The sequence below is a fragment of the Aptenodytes forsteri genome, unplaced genomic scaffold, assembly GCF_000699145.1.
Source record: "Aptenodytes forsteri isolate BGI_AS27 unplaced genomic scaffold, ASM69914v1 Scaffold3, whole genome shotgun sequence".
Taxonomy (NCBI): Eukaryota; Metazoa; Chordata; class Aves; order Sphenisciformes; family Spheniscidae; genus Aptenodytes; species Aptenodytes forsteri.
Window position 1 is genome coordinate 2,227,562 of NW_008795283.1, and position 23,305 is coordinate 2,250,866.

General features: G+C 38.3%; 1 protein-coding gene across 1 annotated transcript; it reads right to left on the bottom strand.

Annotated features, from left to right (window-relative positions):
• Positions 1-1,564: 1,564 nt before the first annotated feature.
• Positions 1,565-23,251, bottom strand: SLC39A9 (solute carrier family 39 member 9). Its single transcript, XM_009279283.2, has 7 exons — positions 23,028-23,251; positions 17,598-17,706; positions 12,558-12,749; positions 10,008-10,076; positions 8,769-8,854; positions 6,620-6,754; positions 1,565-4,611 (listed from the first exon to the last, which is right to left on the bottom strand). The coding sequence occupies exons 1-7, from the start codon at positions 23,121-23,123 to the stop codon at positions 4,381-4,383; spliced, it is 918 nt and encodes a 305-aa protein (XP_009277558.1). The 5' UTR covers positions 23,124-23,251; the 3' UTR covers positions 1,565-4,380.
• Between the last annotated feature and the right edge of the window lie 54 nt (positions 23,252-23,305).

Below are 23,305 nucleotides of genomic sequence, written 5' to 3' on the forward strand. Positions count from 1 at the left end.
AACGTACTGTCTGCACCACTTGCATCCCATTTAAGACTGTCATTTCTCTGTCGGAGCTGTCACAAAACCCCATGCAGTAAATGACAAGCCAACTCCAAAGCACTGCACCTAGTAAAAATTTAATATAATAAAACAAATTGAAAACGGCAACATTATTTTAACCATTCACAATTAAAGTGGAAAAATTATAAGGCAGCCATTCATGGAATGATTTTGTGTACAAATGGTTTGGAAAGAGACATTAAAATTACAGTTCCATACATGGAGTCAGGTAAACAGCAATGACCACGCAATGTTTTTCCCTGGAAAGCCCAGGCTGCTAAGAGATGTAATAAAAGGACAATAGGAAAAAAAAAAAAGATTTTATTTTTAAAAGAAGTTTGAGGTGAACAGGAATCTGAAATTCATCATAAACTTTCCCATCATGCCACAACCACTCCTCCTCCTTCCACCCCCAAAAGAATACAAATACACTTCCCTCCTCCTCTTACCAAGTCCCAGCACAGAACAGGAAGGGAGCAGCAGCAACATTTTTCCACAGTATCTCTCTCTCATTCTGCATAGAGCCGATACCACACGGACACATCTGCTACTGTCAAAAGCTCCTTGAAGACTCTGACCTGGTTCTGAATAAACGCAGTAGTTTTCCTGCATCTCTTGGATAACATTAGCCTTTTACACAATCCACCTGGAAATGGTTCTTTGAAGTCAACAGTGGGTTTCCATGTTTAACACCCAGCCATCTGACATGCTGCAACTATCAAAAATTCCTATCCTGGTGTGACAGCTCTGCCATCCTCACTTAAGTTAATATCAATGCAGCTTCTGCATCTGTCATCAAGTGCTGAAAAAGAAATATTTCCCTTCTTTATGTAAGGAACAATAAAATAATTAGAACAGTAGGGAAAGTACCTGAACACACTGGGATCAACGGAAACAGCTTTAGTCCAATTCCTATCACCAATTAAGAAATCATTAACTGAAAAAAACAGCTAATGAGAAGATTATCGATTTCCTAGAAGGATTTACAGAAGGAAAGGGGGACATGCCTAGCACTTCCTTAAAGCATTACCTGCTAGACCTGCTGCCACCTACCTCACAGCAGAAAACACAGGCAGAGATGGCTATTACAGAGAGAGTAAGAGGAATTTGTTTACACCGAGGTCCCCTGAGGAGTAGAAAATGATACCAGATGGCTCTGACTACATGCAGTGCTTGGATTTACTGTGACAGATGGGGAGATAGGTAAAAAAAGGGGATATTATAAAATGGACCGTTTTATTTAACTCATTAAAATACTCTGCCTCAAGAAAATAATCCTCCATGTGGAACTAACAATTTGGAAAGGTTTGATCATTTAAAATTTTATATTCTCCTTATCACATAACCAAAAGCTTCTTTAGTCACTGCAGTTTCAGCTACAGAATTGAAAATAATAGTTCAACACAGAGATAACAGAGGCAGCCAAAAGCAAATGCTGTTGCTACTTCTAAATGGGTAGGAGGAAAAAAAAAAAAAAATCACAAGTCTTCTATCACTTAATCGAGTGCCAAATTGAAAAAAAAAAAATCACAAATCTTCTATCACTTAATCGAGTGCCAAATTGAAAAGTACATGTTATCAGAATTTTTGTGCTAATTTTAACTTGCCAATTTTTAATTTAAAATCCCTCACCTGCTGCTATAACTTGGCCTCTGTAGTTCAGGAATCATTAAACTGAGTATTAACATGCCTGGTGGCTGCCCCAGGAACTGGAAACATGATCTGAGGGATAGGAGAAAAGAAAGACGACAAGACCTCTCAGCAGTGGCACCTCTTATGATTAATACGCCAGAGATTATGTCAGCAGTGAAAAGGCTGGCTGTCACATCCTCATCAATACACACTCATCCATAGAAGAAGGTACTATCCACATGCTCCAACACTGGAACAAAACGCGTGAAATGGGACCTTACCTACACACCTCCCTAAACCGCTGTAATTGTTATACACACAAAATGAGGCTGAAGTGGAACACAGTCAGGGTGCCAGCTTAACTAGGGAGGTGGGGTGCACGCACAAATGACAGATGATAGCTTAAAGAAAAAAAACCTACCGTTTTACAAAATGTGAGCAACTGATGCTGCACTAAGCTATCTCCTGCTTCTGCTGCAGATCTTGCAAACTCTCGGAACTTTCGGAAACAGTTCATGTATGTGGAAAGATTAAGCAAGGTAAAATAGTGAGATTATCAAGGAAGAAGGTAATTAGGGGGCAATCAGGAAGAACACTGGGAGCTCTGGTGTAAACATCCCTGTGTATCATTCGCATGTGTGGGTAACCTCTGTCACTGAACTTTTTAAACAGGTAACTTACTAGTTGCATATGTACATTGTAAAAAAAGGTTTAAGAATGTGCAGGAGAAGCTCTCATCCATGTCACTAATTTTGCAGCAGCTTTTCAGAACAGAATTAATTTTTGAAGGTCTAATGTCAAAAATGCTTGTTTAGGCCTGATACACTAATTCTGTCTAAAAATACTGTCTTGTGGGAAAAGATGGTTTCTAATAATTGTGCACTGGTTTTCTACAGTAAAACACACACATGAACAAGCACTCCTGGGGATCAATACTAGGTTCAATCCTGGGATACACCTGTATTGTTACAAAGCCAACAGATAAAGCAATCACTAGTCCAAGAGACAGGCCATACCCGTTATTGAACTAGTAGACAAACAGGATAATGACAAAAATGTAAAGAAGTTAAGAGGCACAATGGCCTGTGTAGTATAAGTAATAAATGCCATGAAAACCAGACACAGTCATTCAAATGGAAACAAGAAGCACTTCAGTTAAGAAGATATTTCGAGCCCTGAAAATCCGTTTCAAACAAAAAAAAAAATCAAAAGAAATGTATTTGGCAATGTTATCTTTAAAAAGTGCAGACAAAGTATAGCTTAAAAAGGGTACGGCATTAAAAAGTTTTCCCCTAAAGAAAGAATTTTATGTTGAGTCTGTGCATGTCAAGCATTCCTGACTTTTCAATGCACTACAGTTATTAGAGTATAATATATTTTGCATAAGAAAAATGGTGCCTGACAAAAGAAGGCTGTGCCTTGGAAAGGGAGGGATCTTTTATCACTCTTCCACAGTGAGAGGCATCAGCAGTTGGCAGTAAGTCCTCCAGTAGATTCACCAAAACTAATGCTTATCAGTAAGAGGCGAATGCACAATTCCCGAGGGAAAAGCAAAATGCCTAACAGGTCCGCTGGGAACCCACCACTTTTGTTTTTTGTGTTTGTTGGGGTTTTTTGTTTAGAACTGCTTTAGAAACACTTTGTACTCTATCTGCAGCATAAATATTTAACTAAACATCTGTTTTATTAGCCTTAATAGCGTTTATTTAATTAAAAAAAACCCCCCACACCTCCACTAATTTCAGCAGTTCACTTTTGAAAATGAGCTAGTAAAGTTCTCTGGGTTCTCAACAGCTGTCTCCATCAGATTTCTACTCCTCAGAGCCCAGAACCAGAGCCCAGCTCGATTTCAAAGGACACTATGGATATCTCTCTCAACAGTAGCAGTAGTGTAAGCGCAGTACCCAATACGTAATTCCTGCTAACATTTTTGGTGCCTACGCTTTACTGACTTGGCAGAAGACCATCTCCCAAGAAATAGTGCCTTTTAAAAATTTATTACCAATTGCATAAACAACCAAAACAATATTCTCCTTGCTTCTATCCTTTGTCTCAAATAATGGAATACACTGCAAAATTCATTTGCACTTTATTAACCAGCTGATTTCCTACTCTAATCCTACACTTTGTCTACATCATTTCTTTCCTATCAGTGACACTTCCGTGACAATAGCAGTGTTGTCCAGAATTCCAAGTGTAGTCCATTTTTGCAATACAATTAGTGACAAAACATTACAAGGACCAGTTGCGTTGTCAGGACAACATAGAACCAACGGGGGAGAGCCCCCTTCTTCATTAGTAAGACTTCAACCTCTCACAAGGCAGCCATCCTTCGTTTTTGCTCTCAGCTGTGAAAGCTGAATCGCAGGATACTTTGGTGATTGTGATTTCACGATGAGTCGCTATGTTCTTCCCCGCTCACCCTTCTTAAACTCCAAATTCCATCTTCCCTGAGAATAGGGCCAGAAGTAACAATTAAAATAGCAAATGTCTTCAGAAAAGAAAGTTACACAGAATTTATGTCCGGCTGCCAAAGTACATTTTGCTACACTAAAAACTTTCCCAGTATTCCTCATTTCGCAATCAACGTTCCCTCTGAACTCCATGAAGTGGATGGGATGGATGACAGGTAAGAGACAAAGATAAAGGGAGCAATCGACATTTACTGCTCATGTCAGATTGAGGAGAACGGTGAAATTTGAGCGTTTAGTGATGGTGTCCAATGGACAAAACTAGAGGAATAAGGCATCCTAATACTAGGGCTGCCACCTCCAGACGACTGAGTCCTTTTCCTCCAGTTGATTCAGGTTTGTGGCTATGAGCAATTCCTCCTACTTCTGGGAGGACATGAACTGTGGCAACGTAAAGAAAAGTCCCAGCAGAAAACAGCATAGCAACTCCGGTGGCATTGACTTCCGAAAGGGCTTCTTTGCTACTCTGAAATGGGAAAAAAAAACAGAAAGAGCAAAAAAACCATGAGGATAAGCAGAAGTTCTTCAATCAATAATAAAAAAAAAATCTGTAAGTGTCCAGACACAGTAGGATTTCTATCAACTCTCATTCTCTCACAATGACAACAGTTTACTGTGTTGTTTTGTGTCTCGCACCTTACGTGCGGCAACTGGCATTCTAAAGTTGATGCAGGGGGCAGAAAGACACCTCTCATCCTAATTAGTTCACTTCAGACTTCTAGGAACCCTTACAGAAGAAAAAAGTCACAGTCTGTGCAGAAGCATCTTGTCTGACCACCTCACAGCAACATACAAAGTGTCAAAATGACAAAGTGTGCTTCAAAAAAATAAAATTCAGATTGCAAAGCCACAAATTTTAGGAAGGACACTCAAGACTGACTTTTTTTTTTCCTTTTTCTAAACAAAGAGTTCAAATGAGATGTTAGCCTTTAAATATCTGGTACCCTGATGGTCAGAGCAAGATTTGCTAGCTTTAAGTCCCAAATCATCACTCTTTCAATATTTCATTTGTATGTACAAGGAAACACCCAAAACTTTTCCAGAATTTCCATGCAAGCTTCATTAAGAAATGCATCTTCTGGATCAAAACTGAGCACCTCTTCACATTCATACTAGGGTTAAGATCATGCTATACATCATTAAATGTAATGAAATGCAAACCCACTCATATCAGTTTCAAAATGCTTCTCGAACAATTTCCAACTCAAGTGTGATGGTAGTTCTCTGGTGTACTCTCAGGTTATTTTTCCAAAGAGCAGAGGTGTATCTTCTGCTCTGGAACTATACAACAACTGTGACAGCCCTTATGCCTTATCAATTCTCCGTTCTTTCTGAAGTGCAAAATGCAAAACCAACTCTTAGTAAGCCTACATTGAAAGAATGCTCAAACGGCATTCTCATTTCTATTTACAAACCCAACCCTTCCTGCTGTCTGCAATATCAAATATAACTCCTCTCTGGCAAGTAAAGGGATTAGCCCAGACGATTTACTAATTCAAGGCATGAAAGATTTTCATGAGATCACGTTAGATTCTTTACGACACAACACCATAGTGTGTCACCAGCCTGGCCCACAGCAGTTAGAAATACAGGAGTGTCACAGGAAGTGCTATGAGAAGCAGAAACATTTAATTTGGACACAGATGAAAAACTCACGTGCAGTGGCCCATTTCATAGAATCATAGAATGGTTTAGGTTGGAAAGGACCTTAAAGATCATCTATTCCCACCCCCCCCTGCCATGGGCAGAGACACCTTCCACTAGACCAGGTTGCTCAAAGCCCCATCCAGCCTGGCCTCGAACGCTTCCAGGGATGGGGCATCCACAACTTCTCTGGGCAACCTGTTCCAGTGCCTCACCACCCTCATTGTAAAAAAAGGTCTTCCTTATAGCCAATCTAAATCTACCCTCTTTCAGTTTAAAAATTTGTTGTATAGAGCCAAGACACGACTACGCTTTCAGGAGTATGAGAGGCAAAAAGGCTGTTCTAGCTGAGGATTCAACTTCTGACACAGTGTGAAAAAGACTTTGAACATATACGACCAATTCTGGGATGGTGGAAGAAACTAGCAAAGATTATTTTCTACCTGCATATTCAAATAAGAACGCATGCAGCAACACTGAAAATTACTCAGTTATATAGTCATCAGATAAAATCTGGTACATGAGTAAATTGTTAAGTTCTCAGCAAGAAGCAGTAGAAAGGAGAAAAGACAGAAGTCAGCCTCCTAACAAAAGCTATACAAAACTCTATAGAGGAGTTATACCACTGGTTCTGATGGAAAGCATGGGTTATTTTTGCGTTTCACACATTCATATTGCTACCTTTTTGTCCACTTTTTTTTTTTAAATCTTCATTCTGCTAAATTTTTCAGGCAGTTTGGAATTATGTTCTATGAAACTCATACGGTCTTCCTTTCCCCAAACTCCACCACTAAGCTACATTTTGGGCAGAACAAAAATCACAGACCTACCTTGCTTAGCCCTAAGTATGTCACCATCGACATAACAGGTGCTGCTAACGCAAAGACCAGCAAGTGCTTTCTAATTCGATTCCGTTCCAGCCCAGCATGCATCAGGAAGGAAACCAGGCCAAAGGCAGCTGGTGCCTGCAAAAAACAATATTCACTGGTAATACAATACCTTCTAAAATCCCCTGAAATCTGAGATAAAGTTGAAATACGACTTATTACATTGAAATTCACTGAACTGGAAGAAATTCAGGGAGAACACTAGTATGTTGCAGTTAACCCAAATCAATAGAATTCTGCAGCCTGCCCTACCTTAATAACAGTACCTAATGGAAACCCATCTTCTGGCTACCAGAGTACACACATTTGTGTAGTCATTATAAATACTAAAATGATCACTCTGACTTGAGTCATTGCTATAATCCCTAAGTCACCATAAACTCACGTAATTTCTTTTTTCATCCTGATACTACTATGTATGCTTAGATGGACAGTTTCTTTATCTACAATAGAAAAATTCTACAGTTAACATGGAGGGGGGAAAAATTCCCAAACATAAATAACTGTCAGCCTCCACATGAACAAAGACTTAAGAGTTCTTTTGACTAGTCCATCATTCAGTTTCATTTCTGTTCCCACTGGGGAGCAAACAAATACTTCCTTCTTCTCCCTCTACTGGCATCCAGTTTCTTATCTACAAGGCATAGCTGTCCTACTACTCAGGGATTTTACTATATTTTTGCTCGCATAAAGACAATAGCAGTCCACCCTGATCCAGTTTCTTCTACAAGGCATAGCTGTCCTACTACTCAGGGATTTTACTATATTTTTGCTCGCATAAAGAGAATAGCAGTCCACCCTGACATTTTTGAGATAAGACAAACTAAAATATATTGAGCATTTTTTATAAACAGAATCTTTTTTTTTTTTTAAAACCTAGAAAGAAACCATGAATGAAGGAAAAAACCCAAGAAAGACAAAAGCGTCAATCAGGATCAGAAGACTAGAAAAATAAAAAGACACCAGAGAAAAAATAAATTTCTCTTTCAATACCAAATATTCCTTGATAATCTTTCATAGGAGAAATTTTTCTCTTCTAAAATTGTACAGTTTCAGAAGTCAGTTAATTTGAACATTAAGAACAATAAAAGCAAGTTTCACTTGGCAATAGCCATAAACTAAGCTTCACAGCAAGATGTGACACTGCCACCTTTGAAGAGCACTATGTAAACCACAGTTTATTCTATGAATAGTGAAGAAAAGACATACTAGATATGGATTTCCTAACATTTTGAACATGCAATTACACAAGCAAGATTTTGGATGACTGTATGACTACTATAAACATGTGCTACCATAAGTCAAACAAGCATCTGCACGCATATGTTTAGAACCTATATAGCTAATAGATATCTTTGCATAAACATTAAGGAAAAAAGATCTTCCCATCTTCAAGAGCCATTGTTTGTTTGTTACCATGAGAAAAACGTTTAAATTTTTTTCCTGCAAAAATGGCATATGTTGAAGCTACTACAATAACAGAGGTAACCAGAAGTTGTAATTTAGTACTCTGATATTACATGGTTTCAAAAGACACTAAAATCCTTTATAACAAACATCCTTCCCATTTTCTTAAGAACATCACAGAACCAAAAAGCTGTTGCAATCCACATAAAACTGCTTTTCTTCCTTGAATACACTAGCATATACTTCTGTGCTTCACCCTCTAGAACTTCTCTGAATACACCTCTTACAGCAGTACGAATCTTGGGGGGGGGTTTGTTGTTTTTTAAAAAAAAAACACACCACCACACTAGCTTCAGAAAAAGTCAGTGTGAAGCTGCCACATTTCTTCGTGAGCTATTCTTCTCTCCCTACTTTTGGGAGACTTTTCCCAACCATTGCAACCAGGGTAGGCAGTCAGAACTCTCTCATTCATACCCCATTCTGACTTAGCATCCACCATTTGCTATTCTGTCATACATCATACCAGTGCCTTTTGGTCCTTGAAGCTGTACTACTAACCTGTTCATTTCAATGGTGGTATACATTTCCAGATTACATCACTAAGGAAACTTAAGATCTTTAGTAATTTCTGTATGGTTTAACAGTCTTTTAAAGAACAAATAAGATTTTTTGGATGATGACTTACCTTGTGCAACATAATCGCAACAAACACTATCAACTGGACACTAGTCTGAGAAGTAGAAGCTGCTGCACCCAATGCAACACCATCAGCTGAAACAGGAGTGCAAATTCATGTATTATTCCTCCACATCAGTTTCAGCTTTCCCATTCTCTCAATGGCTGACAGTACAAAACATGTTGATTTGAGAAGTCCTGTTACTCAAAATGCCATTAACAATACCAACCCAACACGATTCACTCCTCTTTGTTTCTTAAGCCACCACAATTTCAGGATTTCAGACAACCCTCAACAGGAGCTGTCTTATATTTCCCAAGACCATAAAAACCATACTGAGAATCTATTCCGTATTGACACATTCCGACAAATGAGAACCAGGTAACAAGTTTAGTTATTTTAGTCTTCTGTAGTAGAAGTGGCTTCCTGTCTAAATTAAAAAATCTGCTTTAGATTCTACGCATTAAAAGAATTTTAATTATTACCCTTTAAATGAATGTCCAAATAGAAATACTGTTGTAAACACTATTTTTTTCAATTTAACATAAATATAGTCTAAATGAAATAGGAAATGGATACTGTATTAATCCTTAATATATAGACACTTCGTTTAGTGAAGAAATATCTTTTTCATTAACATCTTATGACTTATCTAGACAATAACTTTCAGTAGGAGAGATTAAAAAGCATCATATTTATACTACACATATATAGTGAAGAATTACAACATGAACATGGGTTGACTGCAACACATGCGATAACTTTTTCAGCCCTCGCAAGTCAGCCCAAATGTGTTTCAGTCAAATCTTTGCGCTCCACCCTGTAATGTCCTTTTTTCCACAAGATATTCTTCTTTTAAACTTAATATTTAAAAAAAACACAGCTCAACTGACAAGCAAACCCAAAGGTGTTTCATACTACTTATCAAATGTGTTAGCATGTATTGAAATTTAGCAGCTAAAGCAGCCAGCAAAGGAATTGAAGTGGCAGCGAGTGAGCATCACACAACTTTTCATATGGGAAAAATAAAAGAGTGAAAATACTGTACCCAAATAAAACTCCATGGAACATACTGAGCACTGTTTCCCAGTAAGTTTTGGGGAAGATCCTTAGTTCTCCCTGCCCTTTTTTTTTTTGGTATAAAAAGCCACCTTCAAAAACAAAACCCAAGTGTCTCTATCACATCTAAAGATGAGCCACACAGCAATGGAAGTCCTTGCCAAGTGCTAACAATAGATCCCACATTACCTGCAGCATGGACTACTAGTCCCAGCGTCGTGGTGATTTTGGAGTTGCCTGATCTTGCAGCTTCTGGATCTGAAACGGTCATGAGGAAAGTTAGGATAAAGAGAACAAATACATGAATTATGCTGGAAGAAAAATTGTAAGTATCACTGCACATGTCTCTACCAGCTGCTTAGGCAGTTATATTCAAAACTATCAGCTTTTGTACTTCTGCATTAGATTTACTGTAAAATAGTCTGATACCTAACACCTTCAAATCACCTGAAGGTCTGTCAACAAGTGACAGAATCATAGACAATTCTTTGCAATTTACAGGATCATTGATATAGGCAGAAGCAGCAGTTTTTCTTAACCTCCTGAAACAAATGTTAAAATTCTGTGCTACCAAGGGGAAGAAAAGCTAGTTTTGCATCCTCAGGATCCAGAACTGCTCCAAGAGTCAGGATGATTCTTCCTCACATAGCCCCATGTTGGCATCTTCCTTCAGGTGACAGTCTGGGGCAGTCTCTGTTGCACTGATTCTCTGGCAATTCCTAGTAAGCAATAAATTCTACTTGTCATGGCAGCAGTTGCAAAGATTTCCCTCCAACATTATACACCACAGAGGAGAAATGCAGCCAGTGCTGCTTGAGATCCAGTGTTTTGACTGCAATTGTTTGACAACTACTATGAGGACATTTGCAGGTTAGCTCAGTATACAGAACAACAGGGCAACATCCACCACTACGCAATCAGCAGTGAAACTGTTACAAAGAATCACTGCAAGGAACAGGGCAGATAAGATGCTTCTATACTTGTGTAGGACTTACTATTCAACTGTTTAATTCCAAACAGTTGAACAGCCGTTATTTAATTATGACAGTGGTCAATAAGCTGACTGCAAGCACACTTACACAGCTACTTTAACATCTGCACTGCTGCCAAAACAGAAAGTCCAGTCCTGTTCCTTTCCTCCTGTCTGTCTCCCCGCCCTCCAGTCTCTCCCTTCATGCCCAGGCACCCATGTAGTTGCCCAGTGAGTCAGATCAGGGAAGTAAGCAGGCTAAAAACTTATGTATTCTCTTCAGTCAGATTAGTCTCCTGACTCAAGGGGAGCCTATTTGAGCAATTAATTGCATAAGCTGCATTTGGATGACTGCGACAGTATACTCATGTCAAATAGGAGGAGATATTCACAAAGGACATTTCCTTTAAATTTGGTTTGGATTCACTAGAACTAAACACAAAGAGAGAGTTCACATTTGATTTCATACCTCCATTCTGGCCTACATAATTTGTCTAGTTTAGACAAAGTAAAGTCTAGCCACTTGGGAGATAACAAAACTACCAGACATTGGTTCAAATGAGAAAAATGCTTTTCTTCGGTAGCTTTAAAGAACATTACAAAAACACTACTACATTTCCTGTGACAGAGGTACAGACTAGATAAAACTTTACATAATATCCTATTCCATACTGTGTATCTCTAACACAGATCATAGTCAATTTTCTCCTGGTATTTGCTCTGATCAGAGACATAGGAAAGAGTTATAACCTCTACAAACCAAGGATTCTCCTGGCAGTTGCTCACCTCCGTCCCCTTGTCATCCTCACTGCCACTATTTCCTTTGAAAAGCTCTGAAAATCAGCTAGCCATGGCTGTGGCTCCATTTATGCTTCTCCAGGAACACAAAAGTGACACAGCCCCTGCACTGGCCTCCCATCTGTCCCACCACACTAACCTCATACAAGCATTTGTGCAGCTGCACTGTGAACTGCCAAGGATCCAACCAAAACATATCCCACCTCCTTTGCATGTGTGTTTTACTTTTCCTTCAAGATCAATTCCTTAATTTTTGAGGGCCAAATTCCACCAGAGGAGATTATGTGTGACAAAATGAGCAGCCAAAGGCAATAAAATACCTTTTCAGATGACAAAACAACTTTGGTGCATTTCAAGCTACAGTCTGAGCATGAAGCCACAGGCAGGAAACAAAGGGAACTGTAGGCATTTTGAGAGTCTTGCAATGAAGCTGATAAGTCTTTGGACTAAGCAGGACATGTTTTGAAGTAAGTGAGACTCTAGACTAGCGTGGGAGTCCAGTAACTTACTGTTACTGCAGTTACAGTAAAGGACCAGAGCTTACCTCTAGTCATTTCTGCAGTCCTAAGATACTTTTTGTTCTTTGCAAATTTTACCTACGTTTATGACAATTAAGTAGGAAAAACAAACGAAGATAAGACTAACCTGAAGTTTTTTGGAAAGCCAAAGAAATCCCCTATGGGTGATACTGTAAAACAGACAATAACTCAAGTTTCAAGTCACCCTCCACCCCCACACCATACGTGCTCGTACAGTTATTTCATGTTAGTGAAGCAAGCTCCCAAATTATGCTGAACTCCAGGATAGATTTCCACCACAAACATTTCACACAGACCTTGCTTTATGTTTGTAAAGCACCTACTGAAACTCTAGACATGACTGGCCAAATTAAATCCCAGTAGCATTCAAAAAAATTACAACTTGTAATTAAGACTAATTAGCAAGTCTAATTGAAGTGAATCTTTACTTACCATCTGTAGAGTGCATATGAGAGCTGCCTATCTGGTCCACCAACAGCATGAAGACAAAGCCAAGGACAAGGGATACACCAATGTAGGCATGCAACCTGGAATGGTCATGGCCATACTCATGTACAACCGGGATTTCCGCTACCTTCTCAGACTCAATCACATGCTGCATCTCGCTCGCCGGGTGATGCTTCCCTGTAGCAGGCAAGCAAACAGATTAGGAGACAGGGGACTAAACATGGCACGGTCGCTTTTCTCCTCCTTTGCTGAAAGCGTTCCTCACGCTTTCTTGGACAATACACAAGTCCTCATTTAAGGTCAGTCTTAGACCATTTTACTTAGGGAAGCACACATTTGTCTGGTTGGCCTCTCCCCATACATTTTCAGCATGGAAAAGCAAAGAAAGCATTAATACTTGATAAGCCAGGCTACTTTGTTTAAATGCTGCATTTTAAATACAAACTGATTGACGAAAATTGCTAATAATTCCTTTTTTAATTGAAGTTGCCAGTTTTGTCAGTATTCAGAGATACTGTCAAGCGGTTAAGTCATAATCTTCATTTAAATGAGAAAATACAGATAAAATAGGTTCCATCGACTAAGAGATCTAATGCAGTCTCGAAGAAGATGAACTTTGTATCTCAAAGCATCAGTCTCTAGTTAAACAAGTTAGGATTGATACACTCCATTGATACGGACTAGAACAACAGTTAAGTGAGCACAGTGTCCTAGAAATGTCAGTACCATCATAGAAACCCAAAGTCCAAGCCCTGGGGTTGAATGTTGTGTGGTTGTTTCCTTTCCCTACGCAAGCTTTAATTCCATGTCCACCCCAAGACATTTACTTTGTCTCACTGAGCTACCCTGAAATTAGGTGAGCTCAGAATGACTCTAAAATCTAAGACGGGGAAAGACAACGGCTGGACAGGTTTTTAGTTAAGTTTCCATGGTATAAAATGCTTTATTTGGTGCACAGTTCATAATTTAAAAACATTTTCAAATATTTCATAGGTTAGTAAGTTACGAATGTCTCTATCTACAATGACTTTTAGAAAGCAAAGACGTAATATAACTTCACCAACTTTTACAGGTTGCCATTTGCCCAGCATGTGTGATCTTTATGACAAGCAAATACTCACAACACACAAAATTCCCACCAATTTAAACAGAAATTACATCAGTCTCACTCTGAATTCATCAATGAACAACACTGATGAAGCAAAAAGTTTCCATCAGAAATTCTAAACAATCTTTACTAGAAACAATGTTATGATTTTAATTTATTTTTTATCACATTTAATGGTAAGATGACTACCAGGATTAGTGTACAGCACTTAAAAGAAACTAGGATATTAACTAGATTGTTTATTTGGTCTAACAGCAAGCAATGTTTTCTCCGTATGAGAACAGACAAGACTTTTGGAGGAGTCATCATTCAGCATTGGAAAGCTTTTTGACTTCAGAACAGCTGAATTGTTCTGCTTGAATAAAGACAAGGATATTCATGTCTGAATTGATTACAGTAATTACAATTCAACACAGAATCTCTCTCCTGTTTCAACTTTGCATTTTTAAAAAAAAAATCTAGAGTGAACTTTAAAGTGAGTGACAGTGCAACTTTCATGCACCTAACTTTATTTAAAAAAAAAGGCAACAAACAAAATGGAGCACAGCATACATTAGAGCTTTCCCAACATCTGTGGCTTAAGTGACAAAAGTAAAACTTCTGTCATTTTGGGGAGGTCTTTTGGTTGGCAACTACTCTTCAGAAGTTTTAGACATTAACAGCAAAAAACTTGACTTAATTTAGCAAGTCATCTTCTTGCTGGAGTATTCATGCATCTTCTTGGATAAGACACAATTGTACATCCATCCCATTGTACAAAATGTTGGCACAATGTCATTACTCGAGACAAAGCACATCAGAATAGGCTTGGTAGTCCTTGAAAGACTTCACAAACGTATCTTTGCTGAACAAGATTGATCAATTATTTTAGACCACATAATTGTTGCCATGTATATTAAAAAGTTAACTTTGCTTCAGATCATTTCAAGCCATAAAACATAGTGGATAACTCAGGGCAATCTTTCTGACAGCAGTTACGCAGTTCCACCAGTTAAAACAAAGGGCTGAAGTAGCCAAAGGAATTTATTTGCTGGTAATACTCAAATCAAGGTTTCACTACACACATACATAGGTTTATGATCAAATAATAATCTAAATCATGATACACTATTTCCTCTCAGCCTACAAGGTCAAAATTTAGAAGTTATTTATTCTGTGGCCTGTGGGAAAATACAGAAGTAATAGTGAATGACTTTTGAATCAATGACAAACACCTGTTTTGATAACAAACCAGTCTGAGTTAAATTACACTTGGAACTGGACAAACACACAACACCTCTCTCTCCCTCTCTTTTTTTTTTCCAGTTATATGAATATGCCTCAATGTTCCCTTAGGCACCTTTGTAGGTTTAATTACATAAATGGGTGAAGTTGAAAAAAAAAAAAAAAAAAAGAGTACTGAAAGCTGTTAAGTTCTCAGGATCTTAAGCTTAACTTTGAATATCCTAAATATTAGAAATATTTTTTGTAGTTAAATCTAATACCCATGAATTTTGCCTCTCTGCAATACAAAAAGAAATCTCTATGACAGACTGGCTTTAGTCACAATACTGTGAATTAGGAATTGAGTCTGAATTGACTCACAGAACAAATTCTTTTCTCCTACATAAATACTTCTGACATTCCTACTGCAGTAATGGGAAGCGCCTTTTTTCTCTCCACATACTAAACTTTAAGTTATACAGCATATAGCTCTAAACAGCAGGCTGTAGATTTCATACATGAACAGTATACCCCATTTAGTAAAAAAAAAAAAATGCAAACATTCACAGCAATTGTATTTACTGCTAGCCATATCATTACAAGAAAAATTTAGTCTACTTGGAATTAAAATTGAATGAAGAGCAAACCCCACAACTACAGCTCATTAGAGACATCCTACATTAGCACAAATTACAGTACAGCATAAAAGCATAATCAGAGGTTCTTTCACTTCTTGATAAAGGATGATTTTATATATTATCTTCTGTTTACTTTACATCTAAGCAGAACAACATAAATTTAGTGGAAACTAAAACAGGATAAGTTAAAGCGTATTACTAAAAAGAAATCTAAAACAGTGTAGAAACAAGAAAAAAATGGTAGTACAAGAAAAGCAGAGTATTACAATTATCCCTCAATCCCAGATTAGCAACAACGGTACATCAGACACTTGCAAAGTTCTCTATAGCCTCAACTTTACAGTCCTTTCTCCTGTGACCACTAAATTGTTGCTGTTTACTTTCAGCAAAGTTTCTAATTCTGGAAAAAACTCATACATGCAATGGTAATGTAATAACACAAGACTCCAAGCTAAAGCAAGATTTAAAGTGCACTCCAAACAGAGGTAATGAGCTCTGACTATTTAAAGTAATGTCATAACCTCAAATCGAGGTTTACTAAGACTTTTGGGTATAAGATGTGTTCCACATTCACGGCCCTACAAGACACATAATCACTGTTAGCTTTGAGCTATTCATTAGAGGCTATGAGGTTTTGAAGACCAGCAACAGCAGACTAGAACTGGATGCTTGAACTTGGAACCATGCGCAGATATCTACGTGTAATGGACACCACCACCACCCAAGAAAGAAATGCCTCCTACTCTGTGAATTAGTCCTATGTAATCATAATTTTCAGCCAAGTATATTAAGGTAACTTAATTCCAAGTTGCTCTTCAGCTTCAAAGGAGGAAATTCTTATGAGGACAAGTACGTATAGATCTATAAAACACTTCCTGCGAGTGTTGTAATGAGAAGTGATCTAAACTACAAAAAGCAACAGCAAATAGTCCATAATTTCATTCTCTGGGAAAAATCTACATGCAATGGTAATGTAATAACACAAGACTCCAAGCTAAAGCAAGATTTAAAGTGCACTCCAAACAGAGGTAATGAGCTCTGACTATTTAAAGTAATGTCATAACCTCAAATCGAGGTTTACTAAGACTTTTGGGTATAAGATGTGTTCCACATTCACGGCCCTACAAGACACATAATCACTGTTAGCTTTGAGCTATTCATTAGAGGCTATGAGGTTTTGAACAAGACTCCAAGCTAAAGCAAGATTTAAAGTGCACTCCAAACAGAGGTAATGAGCTCTGACTATTTAAAGTAATGTCATAACCTCAAATCGAGGTTTACTAAGACTTTTGGGTATAAGATGTGTTCCACATTCACGGCCCTACAAGACACATAATCACTGTTAGCTTTGAGCTATTCATTAGAGGCTATGAGGTTTTGAAGACCAGCAACAGCAGACTAGAACTGGATGCTTGAACTTGGAACCATGCGCAGATATCTACGTGTAATGGACACCACCACCACCCAAGAAAGAAATGCCTCCTACTCTGTGAATTAGTCCTATGTAACCATAATTTTCAGCCAAGTATATTAAGGTAACTTAATTCCAAGTTGCTCTTCAGCTTCAAAGGAGGAAATTCTTATGAGGACAAGTACGTATAGATCTATAAAACACTTCCTGCGAGTGTTGTAATGAGAAGTGATCTAAACTACAAAAAGCAACAGCAAATAGTCCATAATTTCATTCTCTGCCAAAGGCATCCTTACACCACCTTTGAAGTTCCAGTGAAAGTTAAACTTTAACTCTCCCCAGAATAAGGAACACTACACACGACCTGGCATAAAAGGCTGTGGTTCCATGAACAGTACAGTACCTGGACCCACAAATGACTGGATGGCTCAGCAAGAGTCATCTGATCCACAGCCTGATCACATTTCTCTGTCAAATCACCATAAACATAAAATATCACGCCTGTGCCAGTTTTGCGATTCTATGCTGGCTTTGTGTCATGCTGCTGTGAAACCCTCCCGCCAATCTTGTGTTAAAAGCCCTAGAAACAAGCCCCAGTATACCACAGCACCATGACCTAAGTTATCTTGAACAAGGCCATCTACAGACATGGGTTTGGTTCTTACCCTCCAAAATGTCTTCATAAAGTGCATGTACTCCTTCTGGCACAATGACAGCCAAGGCAGTTCCACACAGCAGCCCAGCACCCAGAACAGTCACCAACTTTAATCTCTCCTGCAAGCAAGTACAAAACAAATATCTTTAAGAATGAAAATGCTTTCTTTACTCTCCCTCATTTCCAGCAGGGGGAAGGGGGCGGGGGAGCGAGTGATCCACAAAACCTCTTGCTGATTTTTATTCAGGAGCCCCAGTTGCATAGTCCTATATTGCTAATGATTAACTTTCTGAAAAGTGAACATAGCCAGTGTCCGATGCAATCAACTGAAGTAGGAAATTAAAGTTAAAGATGACCCATTTGACTGTTAACATCAGACAAGAAGTGAAACGTAGTGTACTTGAAAATAGCAAGAATTGCTGTATTTGGCACTAACGATTATTGGGGTCCAATTCACCCTCTAGGGCCTCAAACTGTATGGCCTGCAGAGACAAAGAAAGACTGAAAATGCCTGAATCTTGAAGCATGTTTGCAACACTACGTTTTATCTCCATTCTGGGTTTGTTTTCAAATATATCCTTCCTACTGGAAATCATACTTAAACATGCAAGTTCCCTAAAATCTCTGCTAGGTGTGGCATAGTGCAAGATAAATTGCCTATTCCCCAAAAAAGCCAATCCAAATAACAAAGGAAGATACAAGAAAGAAAACTAAATTACCAAAGCAAAAACAGAAAGACAAGAGAACCAATAATGTAAATGCATCTACAGATACAAATACATTGGTCAAGTATGAGTAGAAGCTGCCAAGTCAGCTATATTTATATAACACAGAAAAGGGCTAAGAAAAGTTTTAGGAATACAGAAAGAGAAAAGGAAGATTTTAGAGAAAAAAGCAGCAGGAGCTGTACTTTCATCTACAGGTTTAGAGACACAAGGAATGAAGTTAAGCTGTTGTAAGACTGTTACATGATAAATGAACTGTATTTTATTCTCTAAAACAAACAGCCACTCCTGAGCAGAAGCTTGTCCTTAAAACTGCCATACCTTAATGGTCTTCTATTTAATAGGGTATCACTGAAGAACAAACTTTCTTTAAAAATATAAAACTGTGGATAAAAAAAGTAATCTAAGAGAAAACAACTTTGTTTGTACTTGAAAGATACGATTATGTGTTCCATGTACTAAAAAAGAAAAAAGGTGCCAGGTGAAGTTTTAGAACTACAGTATCACAGCACCTGCAGAATGTCAAGTAGCTACAAAATATGGCAGAAGGGACTGAATCCCAAAAATAGGTCCAAAATCAGAACTATAAAAAATAGTTTTAAAAGGCTTACTCAAATTAGAGTTCGAATGAGGGAACTGCACCAGTCAAACTGATAAGGGTGCTAATATACAATTTATATCAGTCTTTTTTTCTTTTTAATCTGATCAGGAGATGCACAAATGCAGAACAGTGCTTATTGTTTTTACAACCATTTCTAAGCCTTCCAGTAACATTTTAAAAGGAGTTAGAGACTGTAAAGGCATTTAGGGCAATATAAAATGATATTCCACTCTCCAGGTAATTACAGACCATGGCACTCCCCTTTCGCCTCTGCAAAGACAGGGTTTAAAATAGATTTGTTGGGTAAGTATTGCAAATTTGCAATTAAACTTTAACAAAAAATACATAAACTTAATGTTTTTATTATAAAGAAAAACAGTGTAGTTAGACAAGTTTCTCCAAGACTAAAACACACACACAAAGAGTTTGTATTTGCTACTATTAGTAAGGGTTATCTTCCTAGTTATATTCTAATTTGGGGCAAAAAGGTTAGAGAGCTATCACCCCTCCCAAACTGACTAAATTCTGTTTTACCGATGTAAGAACAGTTTACTATTACTTTTTGCTTCCTTGTGACTACAACATCGACAACCTCAAGTCAAAGCCATGTACTGAAAACCCAGTTATATAAACATCTAATAGACTCTAAAATACGACAACTTGCAGAGACTGTTTCTCATCATTTCTGTAAGAGCCCTTATCATATCACCTGTAGCAACCACGGGAGTTTAGATCCTCGTAACAACTGTGTAGCATACATTTTGTGGCAGAACCGTCATCATCTTCCACGCACAAAGAGATGTCTAGGTGCTACCGAAATACTGATGTTAACTACTGAGGACCTGGAGACAAGAGGTCAGTGTTTGAGCAATGGGAAAACACTTGTCGGTATCCTTATTATGCCGTCTGTTCTCCTTCATGCACCATAGTGACACAAGTTGTTTAATCTCACCGAAATAGGCAACACTTGCACAGAAGAAATAGGAGGCTCTAGAGAAATGCACAGCTAGCTTTCTGAAAGCAAGCCAAATGTGACCAGAAGGAAGCAATTAGAGCATTACTGGGGAAAATTAAAATAGTAATATGCAACAGATAAAAACACCTGTAAAGTTTCCACAAACATGCCCTGTACCCTGGCATATATAACAATTATACTTGGGAAATTATTACACAGTGGCAATCTACATGAAAAGATAATCTTCAACACCCACTGTTCATAAAATTGTTTTGCAAAAATATAGTATCCTACAAGGAAAAACAAGATTATTTTTATACTGCAGCACTATAATCTTTTAGATACATATATAAACACAGGGAAAAAAGGTGTCAGAAGTAATACTGTTTTATTACAACTGCAAATACAGAGTACTGCTTGCTTTCATTTGGGCATCTGTGAATTTTAAAGATCCATGAAAATAATACAGACTAACAAGTTACTGTTTCAAGAGAAGTTTCTATCTCCTTTTACACTACAAAACATTTAGACACAGTGAATACAGCAATCTAATAATTGCAGCCTACTCAGACAGGGAAGAGTCACCTAGTTTGATCCAAGAAATCAAACCATTTCAGTTGCAAACACACTTATGTGTCTCTTATTAAAAACAATAGCAACACAGTAAATAGCATTAAAAAAATGCATGGGAAAAATCTTAAATTCCTCAAATTAGCAAGCTGTTCCACAGCTCAGTACTTGGTTTAAATCTGCACGGTATTGAAACTCTTACTTGGACCTAGCAAAAACTCACACCTACTTTCAGCAGCAAGCAGTCCCAGCCCAGTCAACACTGCCCACCTCTGTTATGCCAGCAAAAGATTCAAACTGCTAGAACTCGATTTTATTTTGTTTTTTGCATTTAGGCTACAACTTAGGAGATAGCCTCAAGAACTGGTATAGCGTTGTTTCCAGCCCAAAGTTAGCCCAACAGAGTACTGTAAGTTAGGATTAAGCTGAAAGGGTACATATGCATACAGAAATAAAGTGAAGCCCTGTTCAGTCTGTACCTTTTTACCACCAATGTTTAGTCATACCTTGCTTCGCTGGAGTTTTATACTTTCAAGAATATCCAAATCTAATTAAAAGAATAGAAACTAGCATGAAATCAGAACACAACCAATAGGTTCCATGGCAAAAAACTCATCTGAGGAAATGTATTAACACTAATGAATAATTTTATTGTTCTCAAGCATCTGGGGTATGTTATGTAAAGCATTAATTTTTGTTTTTTAACCATTATAAGTGGCCAGTGAGAGGAGGCATTTTTCCCCTCACTAAGGCCATCTGCAAAACTTTTTGCAAACCACAGAATGCACAGTCCAAACAGTCATTTCAGTTTCAAATTGTCCATGTTGCACAGGCCTAAGCAATCATTTTAAACAAAACAATTCTAACTTCTAATTAGACACTTCCAGGATTAGTTAGTATTTGCAGATAATTGGCAGAGAGATTCAGCTCCTCTTTTAAACCAGCATAGCATGCGGATCCTTAAACTATCCTATTTAAGACAAGTGTAAAACCGAATCAAGAATTTCTGAGAGTTTAAGATACCACAATAAACTTGATTGCACGTGTGTACTGTTGGCAAAATACCGCACACACAAAAGGCTAATAAATAGGTGATTACTGTTTATGCAGAATGCTATGTTTTTGGATCCACAACAGATCTATATTCCTGCAGCTGTTGGGAGTCCCAAATGATTTAGGAGCCCCCTGGTTCAACTATATAAATAAGCCACAAAAACACAGATCAAGAACTCTACCTCCAAACAACACCAAATATAAAGTCAGAGACAACAAGTAACTATCAAGCACATACATGAGGAAATGCAGAATTAAATACCAAAAGAGACAATATTAGCATGCTAGGCAGTGTTCTCAGCAAATTTGCAAGAACATCCTTTGTAGACTTCAGGGCAAAAGCGAGTTTTGAAGAGCAAGACAGTGGAAGCAACAGCCTTGAAGTAATATAAGGGAAGGTCCATCAAAACATCAGACAAAGCACTGGCAAAACAGAACTATGCTAATGTTTATGTAAAGACTTCAGAATATATTCTCATGTTTCAATCTATTTGGCTGAATTGTACTGTTACCAAAATGAACAGCCTTTCCTTCCATGCTGTTCAGAGTCTACTGCTCCCAAAGTCTCCTAGTAATAACAGGACCAAAGGACAGGTGGAACCAGCTCTGTGACTTGATAGAAGAACAAGTCACATCTGCCTTCCAGAGCTTCACTTTCCAAAAGCAGCACTGCTCCCAGTAGAAATGGGAAACCTCTCCTAAGAGAGCTCTTACTACCTCATAACAACTAAACTCTCATTACACCACACCTGTATACAACAGTCATCACTTAGAAAGGTAAAAACCCCTCAGGCATCAGAGGATATTAGGAGACTTTCAGAGACTGTAACAATCATAATCCCCTCAACAATCATCTCTTAGAAGCACCAAATACATTCACTTCTGAACTCCGGTACCGCTTGGAAACTCATTCAATCCACAAAAGTCTCCCTTTCCTTTAACAACACCTTATGTATCCAAGATATTTTTCCAAAAGAATGCCTCGAGTTCCATGGGATAGAAGCACAACTTGAAGTTGTGTTGTAATCAAAGTGCTAGAGTTTAACTTTTCAGCAGCACAAGCTGCGAACAACATTGTGAACCAAACCAAAGTTTTCTGAGAACATTCTCTGAATTGTTTTTAGAAGCCCTAATTTGAGACATAATAAAAGTTTAGACACATAGTAAGAGTTACCCTCTGACTTCAGAGATTTCTGACACAAGCTTCTAAGAACAACTATGTCTAGCTGCTATCATGTCCTTCCACTACATGCTGACACTTTGCTTCATCTGTAGCCAAGATGCTCGGATCAAGTTTGGGACACTTAAATGGCTTTTATACACATTGTAGAATAAGCATAATTTTACACTGCAATTTTGAATGAAAGTTAATATCACCTTCACAACTTCCTTAAAAATCTTGCAAAGTTACATCACCCCTAACAGCACTGCCGTACTTGAAAGGGGACAGCACTAACTCCTTCTGGTAGATCTCTCCATCTAGATTCTGCTATTCTCCCTTAGCAACCAACGAGCAGTTTGGCGAAGCTGTCTTACCTCGGAAAAATTAACTGCCAAGGGGATAATCCCTGCCACATAGCAGGCGACCAGCATGGCCAGAGACAGCAGGCAGATGGAGCGGAAGTCATCCATTTCGCTGCTTTCTGTCCGGTCCCTTAAAGTGAAATTCAACAGCAACTTTTCCACCTCGCCCCGCACTCCTTAACCCGTGCAGACACCGAGCTCCCAGGAAAGGCTTTCAGCCATGTCTATCTTGCCCGGCGGCTCCGGCCGGCTCGGCCCCCAGCGGCGGCCCCTCCGGGCCCGGCGTGCGG

Excerpts from the sequence above, each read along its gene's own strand:
- SLC39A9 (XM_009279283.2), bottom strand. The coding sequence starts at position 23,123 with ATGGATGACTTCCGCTCCATCTGCCTGCTGTCTCTGGCCATGCTGGTC. Across the intron at positions 12,750-17,597 it reads TTATGAAGACATTTTGGAGG|GGAAGCATCACCCGGCGAGC; the intron begins GTAAGAACCAAA and ends TGCCTGCTACAG. Across the intron at positions 8,855-10,007 it reads ACTAGTAGTCCATGCTGCAG|CTGATGGTGTTGCATTGGGT; the intron begins GTAATGTGGGAT and ends CTCCTGTTTCAG.